We start from the raw sequence: 19,147 nt of genomic DNA, 5'->3' as shown, positions 1-19,147 counted from the left end.
GTTGTTAATTTTTCATCATAATTTTAATACGTTTTGTGTTTTCTTGCTGGAATTTCTCAATGCAGCTCAAAAACACGGAGTCAAAGAGTCGATACGCTTCTTCATCGTATATTGAGCTCAGAGTTGAGCAAGTCTCAACCCTCAGAGCCTTAGGTTTTTCTTAATTCGTCCATCATTTATACATCTTTTCAGCTTCATCTTCACATTTAGAAAAGGTATTTACTTGTTTAAGCTTAGTAATTTAATTGTGATTGTTTGTGTGATATCTAGCGCTTAGGTATTACTACGAAGTAAATTTTAATTCTTTAACTTCATTTAGTGTGAATGTGTAAATTTGTTTTGTTTTAAGACAAAACCTATTAAATTTGCACTCCAAGCTTAATTGAGTAAAAAAACTGAGTTCTGTCAGTTCTTTATAGACTTCATTCATAATATGTCAGCCATGATGTGAGGTCGTCGTCTTCCACCTTTTCCCATTTGAGGGCATGGGGGAATTTTCCGTGAGCAGCCTTCTAGTATAACTTTCTGCAACTCCTTTGTTTGCGCAGCATATTAAACCTTGAAAGCCCGCAAGGGCCTCCCCTTCATCTAGGGATCTGAGGTGAGCTTCTCCTGCGGTGCAGAGAATAGTGAAATCATTAGCTGTAAAATCGATCGAAGTTGGTTTTGTAAAAGCAACGAAGGAACATCAAAGTTGATCTTCATGAAGGGTTGTAGTGGTTTTTCCCATATAAGAAATAGATCTTATCGTAGAATTTTTTTTTTTCAGTACCGTTCGTTAGGTTTTCAATGTCGTGTTTATTTGAGTCTCAATGCCTATCCCTGAAGTGATGCATTTGTTTGGTCTGGTATCTTGTGGCTTCATTGGTACCAGCCATTCTCTTCCCTAACCCAGCCTCTCCCCCGTCACTCAGGGTAGTACAGGAATATTCGCTTGTTGTCCATCGACTCCAGGCACCACAAATCTTTGGAATGATTTCAATATTGGACCTTGTACATATAATTGAATCTCTTTAGAGAGATAGATCTTCCCATGTAAAATAGATCTTCCTAATTCCCTGTTTCAGACCTTATATAGGTTTAGTTCAAGTCACATAAAGTGGAACTTAAAATGATAATTAGGTTTGGTGAGTTTTGAGGCCAAATTTTTGCATCATATATCATTCCCTATTGTTAAGTTCAAAATAACAAACTAATTAAACACAAAAAAACCAATTAGACGAAAATTTAAACCCCAAAATGCTAATAAAACTATCGAAATCACAAACAAATACTACCAAAAATCAATCAGTACAGATGATATCCCCTGTCACATAATCAAAAACTGATTACTCAGTTTCTCTCTCTAATAATCTCTCTCAAATGTTTAATCTGAATCAATTTCTGAACCATTTTCTGAATAATCAGCTTCTTCGTCTTCGTCAGTTTCAAAATCAACATAGCCAAACTCCTCATCACTGGGCGAACTCATATTATCGTCATCCATATTTTGAACAACATTTTCACGTAAATGTCCACGAGATTGATCAGAACCGGGTCCAGGAATAGTTGAATAGGAGAATATGACTTGACGGATTGGATTAACGACGGTGAAGGTGGTGGTGGTGGTGATCGGCTTATGACAACCAATGACGGAGAGTTTAGACGGTGTTGTTTTTCCTATCAGTTTCAACATCTTTGAACCTATAGCTGCCGCCGATGATCTCATCATCTTTTTCTCTCTCTCTCTCTAGATACGAGGGGTTTAGGGTTTTAAAAGGGTGGATATTTATAGCCCTTGTCTTCGTCTCGATCTCAAAGAAATACGTATCATCTAGAGAGTTCGAGCGGACAGGATATAACATACCTCCCAATCTCCGATGGCTACCACGGAACAAAATTTTCCACATCACAAATTTCTTTTTTTTTTTTTTTGTTTGTTTGTTTGTTTGTTTAAGATTATCTTTCAATATTAATTGGTAATTGAATTTAGGGTTATTTCTCAAATGACCCCCAACTTTGTGACCAGCTTTCTGTCTAACTCCTTACTTTATCAATAATTCTCATATGGTCTCTTTTCTAGTTACCGTTAACTCTAGAGAGGAAGAGAAAGAACCAGATCTAGAGAGAAAGAAAGGTGAGAAAAAAAATTTAAGAGATAGGAAGAGAGCAAAAAAAAAATTTATTTTATTTGTTTGAAGGTCGCCGACCGAAAAATTGGTCGACCGACGACCTTCGCAGGTGAAGATGATGAGGTGGTGAGAAGGTGAGGTGGCAGAGAGAGGTAATGAGATGGAGGAGAGATAAATGATGACTAGTTAACGGTAAATGAAAAAGCAAGCTATATGGGAATTATTGATAAAGTAGGGGGCTAGGAAGGAAGCTGGTCACAAAGTTGGGGGTCATTTGGGAAATAACTCTTGAATTTACTCCCTCACTAATAGTTAAATGAACTGACTCCTTTCGATAGTTGGACTTATAATTTTGTTAAGAACATCAAGATTATGTTTGATGTGTGAAAATGGAATAGGTCATCTTTCTACTCTTTCGAGAGAGGCACTAAGGTTAAGGAGAGAGATATAGAGAGAAGGACACTACGGTTATTTTATCCTCTTATGGCCACCACTTCCTACCACTTCTCTCTCTCACATTTTTCTTTCTATAATCTCTCTCTCTCTCTCGAAGGAAATCTAGTGTACCCCTTTCTCTGATTAATCTCTCTTAGATCTTTCTCTCTTTGGGTTGAAACCTTAGATTTCAACCGTCTTAAACACCATGGTTTTAGTGAGCCAAAACCTATGGTTTTAGTCGAGTTCGAGAGGGAGAGTTTGAGTTTGAGAGAGAGAGAGTTTAAAGCTCAAGAGAGTTGGAGAGGGAGAGAGTTTGAGTTTGAGAGGGAGGGAGAATGAGAGTTTGAGTTCGAGAGAGTTTGAGTTCGAGAGAGAGAGTTTAAAGCTCAAGAGAGTTCGAGAGAGAAAGAGTTAGAGAGGGAGAGAGTTTAAGTTCAAGAGAGAGAGTTCGAGAGAGGGAGTTTGAGTGAGAGAAAGAGTTTGAGAGAGGGAGAGTTCGAGAGAGAGAGAGAGAAGTGATGGCCCAAAAAAACCTAAAATTTTGTACCTCAAAATTTTTATTGTTTCTGCAAAACGACGGTCACCTCAGATTCCAAACTTAGAGCTTCTCCAATGCAAGACTCAAGAAAAACTCTAAAAATCCTAAGTAGTCTCTTTCCTATTTGGCTATTTAGAGATACTCTATTAAAAAACCTTCTCCAATACAATACTTAAAAGAAACTTTAAAAACCTATATTTTAGTATAAAAGTAATTCATTTGCTTATGTGACACTTAGAGATCCTCAAGAGGACACTCTAAGAGCATCTCCAATGGGACACTCTAATAAACACTCTAAAAATCTAGTTGTCAAGTGTCAAATAAAGATTCTCTTTCCTAGTGTCAATATAGAGACACTCTACATTTGTTTGGTCTCCAATGGAGATCTCTAAAATCTCTTACTTAATACACATGTCCTTTTTCAATTTAATAGACAAAAAGTAGTTGAAAAGCAAAGTTTTCTATTGGTTGAAATTTTAAAGTAACACTTAGAGAGTCTCAAGTAGACACTCTCATTTTAGAGATTCTCTCTCTAGACACTCTATAATAAATGTGTCCAACTCATAATAGAGTGTCTAACAAAGTGTTCCATTGGAGATGATTTTTTAACAAAAACTCAAAAAAGTCATATGTGGCACTCTAAGTGTTAGAGATTGAGTGTCCCATTGGAGATGCTCTAAGATTTAGAATTTGAGTGTTGCATTGGAGATGCTCTTAGGTGGTGTTTTTTTTCTGTAATTATTCGAACTCATAGTCAAATTCATCCGAAATTTTTGAAATCCAAGTCAATCCAGCTTCTCTTGCCTCTTCAATAGCAAATACTTATTTCAAGCAATACACCTTCGACTCTCAAACTGTTTCAAACTTATTGTCAATTCCGAACAAAACATATTAAGGTTGATCGTCATTTTAATAGTAAGAAAATTGAGTTCGATCTTTCACAAAGTATATTTGGTTCAAACCAGTTTCATTCTAATAACATAAACCTGTACACAGACCTTTCTCATGCATAAATCTGTAGACAGACCTTTTAGTTCCTGATTTAAACACCACCTAAACCTAGTTTTGTCATACAAACTTACAAATTCATTGACTCAAAAACCACAGTATTTTGCATGCACCAAAGCAGCTGCCAATACAAAAATTTCCTTGGAATTGACCTGCTATATACCATCCTACTAATCTAGATATCAAAGTTACCTACAAGACACCATTTGTAGTGTTTGGTTTTTTATGGTCTAAATTGGGCTTTTCGGACTCGTTTATATCCGACTCAAATAGGCCTAAAATCAGCATGCATCCTTTCACAAACTCGGGAACACAGAATTAAACAAAAAATAATTGTTATAAAACCAATCCAATCAGACATTGCCTTCCACAAGAATTGTAACTCAAATAATACTAACAAAGAAACAAAACGAGCTGAGTTTCAATAGTTTGTTTTAAATTAAACTGTCAACTGGTTTAAGTAAAGCACTTCTGCAGTGCTTCATGCTAACTTGAATTATTATATATAGAATCTTTCATCGGCAAACAGATTTTGCATATACCCTAATATAAACACCAAAATATCTACACCCCTATCTAAGGTAATTCTGCTATACTGCATCCTGTTCTCTCCACCTATTCGATAAAAAAAGAAACAAAAAGACTTGCATGAAGCTTACTTTGTAGGCCAGAAATCAGTATAAGTTGACGCCACGGATGCTGTAAAATTTGGTGTCTGGAGTTGAGGATAACTTGAAGCCCCGAATGCTGTAAAACTTGGTGTCTCGAGTTGAGGATAGCTTGATGTCTCAACTACGGTTTCGCCTGGTTTCTTGTAGAAATCTTTTCTCATAATGTTAGAATAATTGGCTTGTTCTAATCGGAACATGTCTCCCAAACAAATGAACTGCTCACAATTCTTAGCACCAATCTGTATAAATATTGGAACAAGATTCCCTGAAATTACACTCACTTCTTGCTTGAATTTCTGTGAGCCACTTTTGTCCCCCTCATCCACATCCTGCACCCCATCTACAACACAACCGACCTGAGCACCTTCAATATAGGCTTTACAGGCCGCCAGTATCTTGTGTCCACGAAGACAGAAATGTCCCAGAACTAAATCCTCAAAATACTGCAAAGCAAAAAACAAATGTTTAGAGTTAATATTCTTTTGTTTCTTATATTTATATTTTAAGATCAGAATTCTGAAGTGGACTTTACTGTTTTATGTCCCCCTGACGGCTGACACTATGACATTCTCAGAGAATACTTGGCCATGAATATTAAAAGAAGAAACTGTCTTAAGACTAAAGTACTAAACTGACTCAAAAGTTCTGATTCCAAAGTTTCGAATATATTAATAGCAAATAATGAGACCAAGAGGATAGGAGCTGGATTGAGCTATTAGGAGGGTTGGAAACTATATATATATAGCACTGATGCCCGATACAAATGTTATCACTCTTTTTTTTGAAACAATTTGAATTAATATCACTCTTGGGCATAAGCAGGAGTTTTCATCTGCTACCCCAAAGTCATAGCTATAGCCTACAACTATCACATTGTGATTACCTCTACCACATACTAAGTGATATGACATCCTCCCTTTGGCTACAGAAGCGAAACATGTATTTAATGAAACTACAGACTCAAAACATAGTATCTGGAAAAACTCAAAAACTGGCTCAAGCTTTGAGAAAACTGAACTTTTTCTTCACAATTTGAGATACATTACGAGGAGATGATATAACCATAGGTATGAAAACAGGAGTATGCTAGTGGCTATCACACGACTTTATGTGATGTAAGGTTGTTTAATATAATTGTACAAAATTTTCTTTGCCTAACGCTGCAATTCAAAAATTGTGTATCCTTGAAGAAAATATACTAGTGCCTCGACAAATCCATATGCTTTAAAGTTTAAACTACCCAAAATGCCAAGGAATGTAAATAGAATTCAAAATTCAGCAAGAATAAGCACAAAGGTTCTATTTTTAATGCAAACTGACCTTTGGCGGTCTGTTCAGTGTATAGAGCATTGTCCTGCAAGATAGAATAAAAGTATTTTCAGTGTAGGCCTGCGACCTTTTTTCACCATCAGGAGAGCCAGCCGTACGCTCATACCCAGGCTCATTGAAATAGGGCTTGGCATTCAGCACCAAAGCTTGAATCGACAGAAGGACCTGCAACATGGTGGATTTCCCTGGGGTCCATCTCGTACTTGTCTCGCCTTGCCATGTGTTGAGAAGACTTAGGCAGACCTTCCCACAGTTGTACAAATTTGGATTTATTCGAAGACCACCTGAATGATAGTGCACTTGCTGGTAGCAGAAACCCAAACCATTCAGTTTTATCATATCATGAGACAGAAAACTCAAGAGGACCATTACAACTCACTAAATAAGAAAAATGTATACATACAGGTGGTACATCAGGATAGTCTGTTGGGAAGAACACGTCAAAAAAGAACAGGCCGTCATGGTAGGGAGTGCCTTCTGCACCTATAATGGCAGCCCTTAAAAGATCCATCCTCTCTTCATAAACTCTCACGAATATTGTCTCTGCCAAAGTGAAAAATAAAACAAGATTAGATGTGAATAATAAAAGCAACAACTGAAGCCAATTTTCAGCACGAGAAAAGTGTCTGTCTTGGATATACGGACTCAAGTACTTGCAATAGAAGTATGCACTTTTTTCTCTATATATTGTTCTTGTAAGTGACATATGCCTACCATCCTGACATCCTGAAGATACCTTTAGTATGTGCTCAAAAGATCCTCAATTTCGATAGCGAATTAAAGTACAGATATATAAGCAGTTAAAAAAAAATATCACCAGTGAAGCGTTCAGTATTATACCTAAAATTTATCCGAACCTACTATAGTATGGTCGTATGGATGCAGTAAGCAAACTCACCAGGTAAATCATGCTCTAAAAGTTTCCAGTCCTGTTGAATTGTCTTTGTCCACTTCTTTGATGTCTGTCATAAAAGATAGTGTAAGTTGTGAATCCAACATAAGTAAATAACTAACTTAGATACAGCTTTTGACTATGCACCTTCTTTGCTTGAGCAACTGCCTTCATAGTATAATGATGGTCTGAGAAATCTTGGACGGTTTCAAATTGTTTAAAACGTCTAAGCTTCTCCAAAGCATCAGCTTCCGCTTTCTTTTGATTCTCTGCATCTTCCCCTTCTTTGAAGACTGTATTTGTACTACAAACAGACTTTTTCTGACATATGGTTGGGTTCTCCATCCAGGGAATAGATGCTTCTGCTCCAGGAGGTAGGTCTGCGGCATCAAATTGTGCTTGCAATAACAAAGATTCATTGTACGAGTCAAAAGCATCCTCGTCGAATATTAATTCATCACAGTCATAATCTGATGATTCATCTTCAAGATCAAGATCATCTGAATTTTGAGAAATGTCACTCATCGGCCCAGCTGCTTCACTAGTAGGGAACACAATTGGAGATGCCAGTGGATCCTGATGAACCAAAACAGGTAATATGCTTAATACATTGCAGAAAAACATAACTTTGCTAAAGCACTAGATATGAGTTGAGCATGCATAATGAATATTCATGGGTCCCGTTTTGTCGTTCTACAGTATTGGACTATTGGTTCTTGAACTTCAAAATAAAAACAAAACTATAAATGCTTGTATGTGTGAGAGTGTGCATGTGGGTTTGTGCGTGCATGTCTAGATAAGCTACAATTTCAACCATCAATTATACACATCAACATCTCACAAATCTTCGTATAGCTTCCACTAGAAAAATTCATATATGATGTTAATCATCTGGCGACAAATTAAGCAAAAAGTCCCTCGAAACATTTTCAATGATGCTTATAAAATAAGTTATGAAAGTCTTAGTTCTCTAAAGTCTAAACCAAGTTTCTCTTTATTAACTTTAAGATTATTACTAGTTAACCAGAAAATCTTGTAGTTAACAACTCAACCTTTCCCTTTTTATCTATTTTAAACTTGTCACCGATGAAGGAAGTTCCATCTGAATCGTCTCCATCAATTTCAATAACATCTGGAACAACCTACAGCAGAATACGGACTTCTTTAATAACAATTTCATTTTAAAGAAATAAAAAGAGCATTTGTAAGTATGGTAGAAAAGGTTTCTACCAGATGCACACACATGTTAAAAAGACCAAGAACAAAGTAGTATGGTGACCCAAAATTCCTTGAAGATTATAAACAATCATAGCGTCAGTTCAAAGCAGTGAAGTGGACTTCAGATGACATCCTTTTGTTGATAAGGATCAACACCATAGGAACATCATACTCATAATCTCGTCCATCTACTGCATAACAATTACAAATTATGCTAGACTACTACTGCATTCAATATTTTGGTGACCAAACTAGAATTGCATAGCAACAGATTTGAGAGATGTACAAGAGCAAACTAGTCGCTTAACCTACGAGTAGTTCCACTACCCTGCTTCATCTGTAGGTATGTACATTGTTTTCTGTAGGAACATACTTTTATGACCCAATTTCATTCTTCACAAACTTGGCCGAGATAAAAGATGAACATATAAGATATGAGAGGTGATTAAGTAATTTTATTATCATGCACCAGAATTCCTTTGGGTCTGTGAAGGATTTCAAATTCTTGGTTAACGAAGAATCCGATGATCCATAGTAATGTGCAATGATTTGGAATATTTGTTAATGATTTGTAAATTTCCTTGCTTCAATTATAAGTAAATTGGGGCGTACCAATCTATAACTAACCCTAATCAGCAAAAGAAAATATCTTGACTTGGGAAGAATCATATCCCCACTTCAAACTCCAACCCATCAAATCCACAAAACAGAGCAAACAAAGTAAAACACATTAAGGAAAAAATACAAACTTGGGTAGAATTCAGAACCTGAGAAATACTCATCACGATGGAAAACGATCAAATAATTACTTAATCATATTACTTTCTTTAACTTAATCTATCAATCAAGAACCAAAATTGACCTAATCAACAAACCCAGAAAAAGCAAAATTAAAACATAATCCGATTTCAATGTCATGATTTGATACCTGAATCTGTTTGAGTTTCCTCTTAGAATTGGTGGTCGAAGAACTACCAGATTCCATGACGTCGATAATTTCCACTTCGTCGCTGGAACTACCACCAGGGCAAAACCGTTTTCTGATCATAAACAAAAGATACCATTAGATAAACCACATGAAAATCAAAGAGAGAGAATTTGGAGAGAGAATTACTTGGACTTGCGAGTTACGCATCTAGGGATGGAAGGAGAATCCATATATATCAAAGCTAGGGTTTTAATTGGTGGGAGTGAATGAGAAGGAGTAGAGAGAGAAAAAGAGGGAAGGAGGAATTAGCCCTTTCCCAAATCAAGCGGATCCTTTGAGGAAATTTCTCATATATAGTATATATATGTATACTCCGTCTAGAAGAAAGATAGTGTTAGCGGGAGGGTTCTTCTATAAGCGCCTTACTTTACTGCAGTAAGCGCCCTACCGAAGGCAAATAGTTTGAGAGGTTGATGTCTAATTGGAGCGTCTAAAGCAATAATATGACGCGCCTTTAGAATTTGGGGAAGATGAAATTACCTTATTAATGACCACTAAAAACTCATTAATTACCAAAAAGGTAAATAAGTCAAAGCCTAAGGGGAGATTAAAGATGGAAATTAAGGAAAACTGTGTGCGGATTGGATTGCCCACGGGTTCAACCCACCAAAAATGGTGGGTACATGGTTTGATTGCACGTACAAAAACCTGCCAAAACCCTTGAGTACATTGATCGATTGATTGTTCACAGACAAAATTATGTACACAGATTGTCTACGAACGCGAGAAGATTATAGATTTTTATAACTGCTTCCACGTATTATATTATATAAGTAGGTATTTTTACAATGTATTTGAGGAGTCTTTGCCATTCAGGCTAAAGGGAGTCTATGATAAAACTAGATTAGAAAGCAACTTGTTAAAGCCAAAAGGCTTTGTCTATCTCTTTTGTTTTAGACAACAAGGAAACTTTGGTCTCATTAATGATATAATAAAATCCCATTGCTTTGATTACATCATGTGAATACAAAATTGAATTACCTCGTATTGATGGAAGAAATACATTGCCATAAATACACATACATAGATCTTTAAATTGAGGTGACCATACTCCCACTGGGATACTGTCATATTATGGCAAATAAAACATGGGTAGGGTGCCTCTATAGGCGCCTGCATTAATTGCTGTAGGGGCCTCCCTCTGTTGGCGCCTCCCATACAGAGGGTTTTAGCATCAATTTAGTGTGTGTAGTAATGAACAAAGACAAATCCAAGAAGCACTTCTAAGAATTATCATAGCATCAATTATTTCGATACCTGGTTCTAGGGTTTTAGCATTTGAAATATCACTAATTAATATTTGATCTCTTCAAATGATAGATCAATCACTTATTCTGATCTATTCAAACCACTAATCTCAAATTTGTTTGATCTTTCTTTCAAGAACAATAAGCATTTTAGATGGATCGTCCATTTCTGGAAGTAGAAAGAGAAAGAAAAGTATGAAAAAAGAAAATAAGAAGAGGTGCGGGAGGAGCCTTTTGGTACGATAGGAGAGGCGCCAACAGAGGGAGGCCCCTACAGCAATTAGGGGAGGCGCCTATAGAGGCACCCATAAAACATATACTTTTGAAATTGTGTCTTTAATTTTAAGAGTTAATTCCTATATGGCCCCCTACTTTGAGACCAGCTTCCTTTATGGCCTCATTTTTTTTGTGAATTCAAATATGGCCCCTATTTTCAGGTAAATGTCATTACTACCCTTCTTAATTCTAAATTTAAAAAAATTATTTCCACCTCACCCCTCTCTCTCTCCACCTCATCTCTTCCTACACCTCACCCCTCTCTCTCTCCAACTCACCTCTCTCTCTCTCCAACTCACCTCTCTCTCTCCGGCCACCTTCAAACTTAAAAAAAAAAAAAAAAAAAATTCTCTCTCCTCTCTCTCTCTAAATTTTTTTTTTAAAATCTCTCCACTCTCTCTCTCTAAAACTCCGGCGAAGGGGGTTTCCCTTCGCCGGAGGATCTGTTCACGAACAGATCTGTTCGTGAACAAATCTACTGTTCACGAATAGAGATCTGTTCGTGAACAGGTCTCTGTTCACGAACAGAGCTGCTGTTCGTGAACAACTCTCTGTTCACGAACAGAGCTGCTGTTCACGAAAAGATCTCTGTTCGTGAACAGATCCTCCGGCGAAGGGAAACCCCCTTCGCCGGAGTTTTAGAGAGAGAGAGAGAGTGGAGAGATTTAAAAAAAAAAAAATTTAGAGAGAGAGAGGAGAGAGAATTTTTTTTTTTCTTTTTTAAGTTTGAAGGTGGCCGGAAAATTTTTCGGCCGGCCACCTTGCCGGAGAAGAAAAGGGTGAGTAGGAGAGAGAGAGAGAGGCGAGTTGGAGAGAGAGAGAGGCGAGTTGGAGAGAGAGAGAGAGGGGTGAGGTGTAGGGAGAGATGAGGGTGGAGAGAGAGAGGGGTGAGGTAGAAATAATTTTTTTATTGTTTTAAATTTAGAATTAAGAAGGGTAGTAATGACATTTATCTAAAAATAGGGGGCCATATTTGAATTTACGAAAAAAAAGGGGGCCATAAAGGAAGCTGGTCACAAAGTAGGGGGCCATATAGGAATTAACTCTAATTTTAATTCATAAATAAGCATTCATCAATGGTTCCTTCTGGTTGGGACATGATATGATCATACAAACTCTACATTATCTCATGATCAATGACACTTCTAATGACTCTGATCGTCATCCTCGTGTGATCCTCGTGTGATTGCAATCTGCATTGTGTTGTTCTTTAACATTCAATCAACAAAACAAAACAAGACCAACTAATCAACTTAGACTCAATGTCAATAACCTCATTCGATAAATTTCAATTGTCACAACTCACAAGAAACAGAATCCAACAATTGTGATATGTCTCGAAAACTTTCGTACTTTTGCTTTTACAGTACAATACAAGTCAAGATCTAAACTTAGTTTGCGGATTGCTCCTGACAAACAAAATTTTATCGGGAAAAAAACAAAAATCATAATAAGAATATTCAACTCTAGATTGTTTCTCAACCTGAAGCGATAATAAGCAAACTTCTCTTTAAATTGTAATCGATGTGTTGCCAATTAATTAATGTATTGATGAGTGGGTTGCTCAAGTGTCCTAAGCAGCAACTGCTTCCTTTTCTGGCTTCTCTACTCCTTGAATTTCAGTGATTCTTAGCCTTGTCAGTTCCTGGAATCAAATTGGACGAGAAAACCGTTAGAAATCTGATATCGACCCAAAATACACAATGGAGATGTAAAATAGTTTCTGCTGATAGATGATCTCCAATGTACCTGACGGTGCCCCTTGGTTCGGCGATAGTTCTTTCTTCTCTTTTTCTTGAAGATTATTACCTTCGCATCTAAAGCCTGAAAAAAAGAAGATTGAGAAAATAGGTGAAAATGTGGAAAGCAAAAGCACCACAAAGAACAAAAGTTTATATCAAACAAGTACCGAAATCAAATTATGTTGCCACTAATGAATAAGAGTTCAATGGCACTCACATGTTCCTCAACTACTGCATAAACAGTTGCTTCCGGCAAAATGGGCCTACCAATGATGGTCTGACTCTTTGATCCAACCATAAGAACCTTGCTCAAAACCAACTGCAAAAATGACAATCAAGAAATGATCAAAAGCTGTTAGTTTTGGTTGCTCGAGCATGGTAGACCTAAACGCGACCCAATGTAAGATTATTACTATCAAATTTAAGACATGTAACTCCATGTACGAGAAAAAGAAATCACACCCGCAGACTGTCAAAACCCAATTTCATGAGGATTAAGTTTCAAAATTTCATTAATCGCCACTCAAGAACAGGAAAGAACAAAGATGCAGATTTGGTAGACAATGCCAAACAAAGAAAATTACTTCACACCTATTACCTACACACCAAAAAATTTTAAACTTAGCAGGGTTCGCAAGAATCACAAGTTAACTTTGAACTTAGCAGGGTTCGCAAGAATCACAAGGTAATTTCCATTTAACCCATTTTTATTCATTGAAAATATGCTGTTATAAACCTTTCCAGACGCCACTAGCACTTAACTGAAAGAGAACTACCATATGCTAAAACGCCAATAACCCTTTGTTGGAGTGGTAAGAGGTTTAGTCTTCCACTCTAGAGGTCGAGGGTTCGAGGCACACTGACAATTCAAAAAAAAAAAACTACCATATGCTAAAACCCAATAGGAGATAAACGCAGAGGAAGATCTATTATGTAAATCTATCATATAGTAATGTGACTGCAGTATAAAGAATTTTTCCTGCTATCGCTATCCAACTTTCCAACTCCAGATCATAAATTTGTGGCATTACTATTTTACATTAAAGCATTCAAAGTAATCCAGAATGAGACTGTTGATATCCCGATGAGACTGTTGAAATCCCGATGAGACTGCGCTCTCATGACCTTAGATGGTCTGTGAGACTACTCTGCCAATTGATAACAATTCATAAGCACCTTGATCAGTTCAAGAAGTATATGATCGCATACTATGGTTGGGTTCATCTAGGCTGTCAGTCTATAACACATCATAAGCACCTCGATCAGTTTAAGAAAAATATGATCCCATGAACTCCTGTGTTTGGTTTCATTCAGGTGAATCAGGTCTATAATTAGGAAAAACACACTCAGTGTTCAGAAATCGCTCAGGTTATCCCTATTCATTTTACTGTCGGTAGGTGCCTCGTAGGAAAACCAATTCTCATAGTTCAATAATGAGAAAATTTGCATTATTAAATAGGATGTGCAGGAAGGTAAAAGGAGGCATACGAAACTGAAAACAAGACGGAGTTACACTTACAACTCTTGTTCATTGCGATACCACGACATTCAAATGAGGATCTTATTTCAGTTCATTTAAGACGAAATGTGTTATCAAATTTTAAACCAAATGAAACATGAACTCTTCACTTTGCTTTTAGAGCTTTCAACCTTTGCTAGGGCCAACTTTCATTGATCCCATAGCTTAGTCTCTGTTTACCTCCCAACATACGAACCAACTTTCTTTTATCCCCCAATATTTCAAGGCCCACTTGTTTAATAGTTTTCACTTGGCTCTCAAGTCCAATCCCATCGTCAACATCTTCCCTATGCAAGTTCTGCATAATACCAATTACCAACTTCCTTTATGCTATGAGAAACGGTACTCCACCCCAAACATCTAGATTTGGTATAGAGTTCAGATACTACCACACAATTCAGCATTCAGCATATCGATTCATCAAAAAACATTGTGATAGTAGAACAGCACTTAATTTCTTCCCCTATACGTGCCCATTTAGGATTTACTCTGTTGCGTCTCACTCGTTTATGAACTCTATACCATCCATCCCCTAGCTACATAAAATCCTAAATTGCTTCTGTTGCCGATAATGCTTATACTAGAGTGATAGTGTGATAGAGTGATAGTGTGATAGAGTGATAGTGTGATAGAGTGATAGTGTGATACTCCTACGGGTGGGCCAAAACTTATACGTTTAATAGCATGGTGGAAACATGGGACAGTTTTTTGGCTTTGTTGTAAATATTTTCTTCTTCTCTTTCTTTGGCCGGACCCTATCCCTGGATCTGGTTAGTAGTCAGTAGCCGGGTGGCCAGGAGGGGTCCGGTTTCCTCTTGCCGGCTCGGTAGGCCTCAGCGTTTGTAATTTTTTGCCCGTCTCAATATTAATTCATTTCTTCAAAAAAAAAAACTTCTTTGAAAGAAAACTAGTTTTATCTTTAAAACTCTAACAAAATTTATACAATTTTAACAAGAACACGGTGACAAACTAATAAAACAGACATTAGAAATCCACATACCTTATCATTGACCTCACAAAATTTCAGTCTCTCTGTGTAAATGGCATCTCCATTGCTAACTTTAAACTGATGAGAGCCGATCTGTCGAAAAAAACAACACATAATATCAGCTCAAATAAGTAAAAAAATCGAAACATGATTTCTCGATACTAGTTTGATCCAGACCTGAACAACAGCATAAACAGGTTCAAATGGTTTAAATGGCCGCTCAGTTGGATCAAGAGGTCCGATTACTTTATACCCAATATCAGCTGCTTCTTTTTCTTTCTCCTCTAATGAATAAGTCCTGTGAACTACACGATTCGATTCTGAAACATTATTACCAACTTCTTCTTCTTCTTCTCCTTCGCTATCTTCACTTAATTCACCTTCTTCTTCATCATCATCATCTTCATCCTCGTCATCGTCTTCTTCATTTTCGCTTTGTTTTCCATGATTTCTCCTTTCAGAAGAGAAATGACGATGAGATTTTGACTGAGAGAAACATAGAGAACCAAAATTGCGATGAAAACTGTCGGATAGATTCGAGTTACTAGGGTTTTTGAGTTGGAGGTGATGATTATCAGCTTCTGCTGTGGGAGATAAGAGAGCAAGAGATTCATTTGTAGTTATGATGTTTTGAAGTGATGCATTTGAGGAGAAGAGATATGGACGATGGCGGATTAAAGTGTTGACGCATCGTTTAGTCGCCATTGATGGAAGGAAGCTTTTTTTCCTTCAAGTTTCAGTGAGGACGAGGGTTTAGTTTTAGGGCTTAATAACCGTGGGATTTCATTTTCCGGCCGGGAACTATTCTATTTTCCTCTTTGCAACAAAAAAAACTATTCCATTTTCCTACTACACCGAGTGCCCCAACATTTCCAATATTAGTTCGGGGAGTTTAAAATGCATCTCCAATCCTTAACAAAAAAAAAAAAAAAAGAATGCATCTCCAACAGTGATTTTTTTAATCTGGAAAACCTTGAAAGGGCGTGGACACCCTATTGGTCTCAAGGAGACGACTGATCATTCGTAAATTCAAGCGTATGATCATTCGTAACTTCAAGGTTCATCAATCCTCCAACATGGACAAATATCTCGGAACTCATTTGTTTATAGGAGCGAATAAAAGAAAATTGTTCTCTGCCCTCACTACTCAGATTCAGAACAAACTCTCCAAATGGCAGGCTTCTCTCCTCTCTCCAGCTGGCCGCTCTGTTGTTATTAACACAATAGCAGCGGCTGTTCCCCGATACCAAATGCAACTCCCTAAGGGTATAAGCAACCGCATTGAAGTTCTTCAACGAACTTTCTGGTGGGGAAAATCTAATTCGATTCACACCATTAACTGGTCTGCTATTTGTCTTCCCAAAAAATTGGGAGGTCTTGGATTTCGTTATCCGGCTCTTGATAACCATGCATTTCTGAGCAAGCTAGTTTGGCGTCTTTTCAAAGATCCTGGCTCTCCTTGGGCGAATATTCTTAAAGCGAAATACTTCACCACAGATCATCAACCCAAGAAGGCTAAGAATCATCACTCGTGGCTCTGGAAATCCATCTCCAAACATGTTGACAAAGTTACCAAGTTAACGTTCTGGGATGTTAATAAAGGTACTAATATTAACATTTGGCATGATTATTGGATCCCTAATCATCCTCCGCCTATATGTAACACCACCAATAGTAACCTCACAAAGGTTTCTCAACTTATTATCAATAACCATTGGAATACGACTATAATAACTCAATGCTTTAATGATGATATATGTAACTCTATTTTGAGCATAAACTTACAGGATCAAATGGATGATATTGCACGATGGACAGTTGGACACTTACCAAATCAGGTAAATTTACCATTAAATCCATGTATTATTATTTACGTACTGAACATTATGATTATGAAACAAAGGAATGGATCTTCATTTGGAATCTACCTATTCAACCAAAAATCAAACTATTCCTGTGGAAATGTTGTACGAACAGCTTACCAGTTCGCGGTAAAATTGGGAAGTTTATTGGTCATAACTATGAATGTGTTTACTGTCGAGCCCCTGAAACATTGATACACGCACTTTTACATTGTGAGCTGGCTACTGTGGTATGGTTTCATTTTAATATCTTTTCTAGCAACATTACTAATCTTATTGACTGGATTATCTCATGGAAAGATATTGATGAGCAGATTAGTGGTCTTTTTGCTAACGTCCTTTGGCAGATTTGGAAAGCGAGGTGTGATAGCTGCTTCTCTAATGCTAAGATTCTACCCATGATGGTTATTGATCAAGTCCATAGCACACCGAATCTCCTCAAACATCCTATGCCTCATCAACAAATTGAACGGAATATCCAATGGTCTCCGCCGATAGCACCTTACGTTAAGATCAACGTCGACGCCTCTTTTATGGATGGAAAAGAAATAGCGGGGATCGGATGTATCATGTACGATGACAAAGCCAACTTTCTCGCTGCCTCGGCAAGTAATTATAGAGGTCAAAATGCAAAAGAATGTGAATGCTGGGCAATTGTCAAAGCTCTCCAATGGTCGACATCAAAGCATATCGATTATCTTCATATTGAAAGTGACAATAGTAATATTGTACAATCTCTCAACAGAGAACAGGCAAATATTAGCTGGCAAGCAGGCAAGCTCATTGACAAAGTGCGGCAACTAGAAGGAAATTTCATCAAAGTTATATACACTCACATCAATAGGTCCAGAAATGCGAAAGCTGATATCCTAGCTAAATGGAGTCGCAGAAATATGGGTACCTGGACTTGGCGAGCTATATCGGATCTCCCAGAGTCTTTAATTTCGTTTTTTAGTTAGGCGCAGTGGTTTGGTGTTAGGTTTTATCTCAACAAAAAAAAAAATAGTGATTTTTTTTTTCTGAAGATATCTCTGATACTGTTATTGTCTTTTTGGCACCTTCTACTTGGTAAATCTAGTTTAACTGTATTAGGTTATAGAAGCCAAAATCAGCAGATTCAGAATAAACGTGTTACTTAAACCATTATTTTCATCTCTAATATGATGACTTGCAATCAATAAATTTAGTGTAAATTTTGTTAAAAAAATCAGACTCAAGGTCCACCGAATTCAACTCCAATGTGTGTGGAGTTGAAATCGGTAGACATGGACTGAAATTTATAACAAATTCAGCACGAGTCCACCAATTTGAATTGTATTCAGTAATGATGATAAAGTTCAACAAAAAAAACTAGTCCAAAATCACTGAATTCGGATTCGATGGTGTGACGCCCAAGTCTTTGTAGTTATCGATATTGCCCCCGCTTTTGTCACCACGCACATGTACGGAATTTTGTTCTTGGCAAGGGTTCTAGGAGCGCCCGAAAGTCTTCAACACTTACTAAGCGCTAGCGTACACCTATAAACCAGGCTATAGACACTCTCGTGGGCGATGTGGGACTATCACAATCCCCCCACCTCAGCAAAGAATCGTCCTTGGCTCTGACACCAAATGTGACACCCCAAGCCTTAGCAGTTTGCGATACTATCTAGCTTTTGCCACCACGCACAGGGACGAGGGTGTTCTTGGCAAGGGTTCTAGGAGCCCCCCTAAAAGGCCTCGACACTCACGAGAGTGTCCAGCACTTAGACTATAGGTGTATGCTAGCGCTTAGTAAGTGTAGAAGCCTTTTGGGGGCTTCTAAAGCCCTTGCCAATAACAAAACCTTATACCTATGTGTGGTGACAAAAGCGGGGGCAATATCGATATCAATAACTGCTGAGGCTTGGGGCGTCAAAGATGGACTTGTGCCGATTTTGTAACTAAATATATTCGAATCTACCGATTTTAAGTCAAAGAAAAGGTGAGTGTATGTGTTTGAGACACGGTGTTTTTAACTATTTTCTAGAATATGGGTGCTAATAAAGAGAATACCCCAATAACACTATATAAGGAGGCGCCTTTAGAACTTCCTTCTAGTTTTTTAGCCATTTGTTTTTTTAACAAGTCCATTGATAACTCTACCCCTTACCAAGTCTTTGATGTCAAATGATGTTTTTATGAATCTAGCTGGCTCTTATTTTTGAAGCCATTTTCATCAAATTTTTTTTTTAGAAACTCAGACTGAGTAAGAAGTCGTATTTAGCAAACAAGGATATCATTTGATTACTAGGAAACACATTCAATAACAACGTTCAGTACGAGATAATTCATCTATAGT

The 19,147-nt window shown here is 37.3% G+C and overlaps 3 protein-coding genes across 10 annotated transcripts in view; 1 reads left to right on the top strand and 2 right to left on the bottom strand.

Annotated features, from left to right (window-relative positions):
• Positions 1-765, top strand: part of TPC1 (two-pore channel 1) — a 48,565-nt gene extending 47,800 nt beyond the window's left edge. For all 8 annotated transcript variants that reach the window (XM_086663310.1, XM_086663311.1, XM_086663317.1 and 5 more), the window contains one exon: positions 66-765. In XM_086663310.1, the coding sequence (XP_086519436.1) occupies positions 66-153 (88 nt within the window). In that variant the 3' untranslated portion in view covers positions 154-765. The remainder of the gene's footprint in view (positions 1-65) is intronic.
• Positions 766-4,510: 3,745 nt separating this feature from the next.
• Positions 4,511-9,505, bottom strand: LOC147555643 (uncharacterized). The gene is made up of 8 exons (XM_086663300.1): positions 9,320-9,505; positions 9,134-9,245; positions 8,040-8,129; positions 7,135-7,563; positions 6,994-7,057; positions 6,499-6,638; positions 6,087-6,398; positions 4,511-5,209 (listed from the first exon to the last, which is right to left on the bottom strand). Exons 1-8 carry the CDS (start codon positions 9,361-9,363, stop codon positions 4,751-4,753), a joined length of 1,650 nt encoding a protein of 549 aa, XP_086519426.1. The 5' UTR covers positions 9,364-9,505; the 3' UTR covers positions 4,511-4,750.
• Positions 9,506-11,969: 2,464 nt separating this feature from the next.
• LOC147555642 (large ribosomal subunit protein bL21m-like) lies at positions 11,970-15,872 on the bottom strand. The gene is made up of 5 exons (XM_086663305.1): positions 15,143-15,872; positions 14,978-15,058; positions 12,676-12,777; positions 12,466-12,540; positions 11,970-12,361 (listed from the first exon to the last, which is right to left on the bottom strand). The coding sequence occupies exons 1-5, from the start codon at positions 15,668-15,670 to the stop codon at positions 12,290-12,292; spliced, it is 858 nt and encodes a 285-aa protein (XP_086519431.1). The 5' UTR covers positions 15,671-15,872; the 3' UTR covers positions 11,970-12,289.
• Between the last annotated feature and the right edge of the window lie 3,275 nt (positions 15,873-19,147).

Source organism: Eschscholzia californica, unplaced genomic scaffold, assembly GCF_041429995.1.
Source record: "Eschscholzia californica isolate CP2 unplaced genomic scaffold, dmEscCali1.0.p SCAF_2, whole genome shotgun sequence".
NCBI lineage: Eukaryota > Viridiplantae > Streptophyta > Magnoliopsida > Ranunculales > Papaveraceae > Eschscholzia > Eschscholzia californica.
This window is presented reverse-complemented; position numbering and strand designations above follow the sequence as displayed.

Excerpts from the sequence above, each read along its gene's own strand:
- LOC147555643 (XM_086663300.1), bottom strand. The coding sequence starts at position 9,363 with ATGGATTCTCCTTCCATCCCTAGATGCGTAACTCGCAAGTCCAA. Across the intron at positions 8,130-9,133 it reads GGAAACTCAAACAGATTCAG|GTTGTTCCAGATGTTATTGA; the intron begins GTATCAAATCAT and ends ATTCTGCTGTAG. Across the intron at positions 5,210-6,086 it reads CACTGAACAGACCGCCAAAG|TATTTTGAGGATTTAGTTCT; the intron begins GTCAGTTTGCAT and ends TTTGCTTTGCAG.
- LOC147555642 (XM_086663305.1), bottom strand. The coding sequence starts at position 15,670 with ATGGCGACTAAACGATGCGTCAACACTTTAATCCGCCATCGTCCATAT. Across the intron at positions 12,778-14,977 it reads TTTGTGAGGTCAATGATAAG|TTGGTTTTGAGCAAGGTTCT; the intron begins GTATGTGGATTT and ends TCATTTTTGCAG. Across the intron at positions 12,362-12,465 it reads GAACCAAGGGGCACCGTCAG|GAACTGACAAGGCTAAGAAT; the intron begins GTACATTGGAGA and ends ATTTGATTCCAG.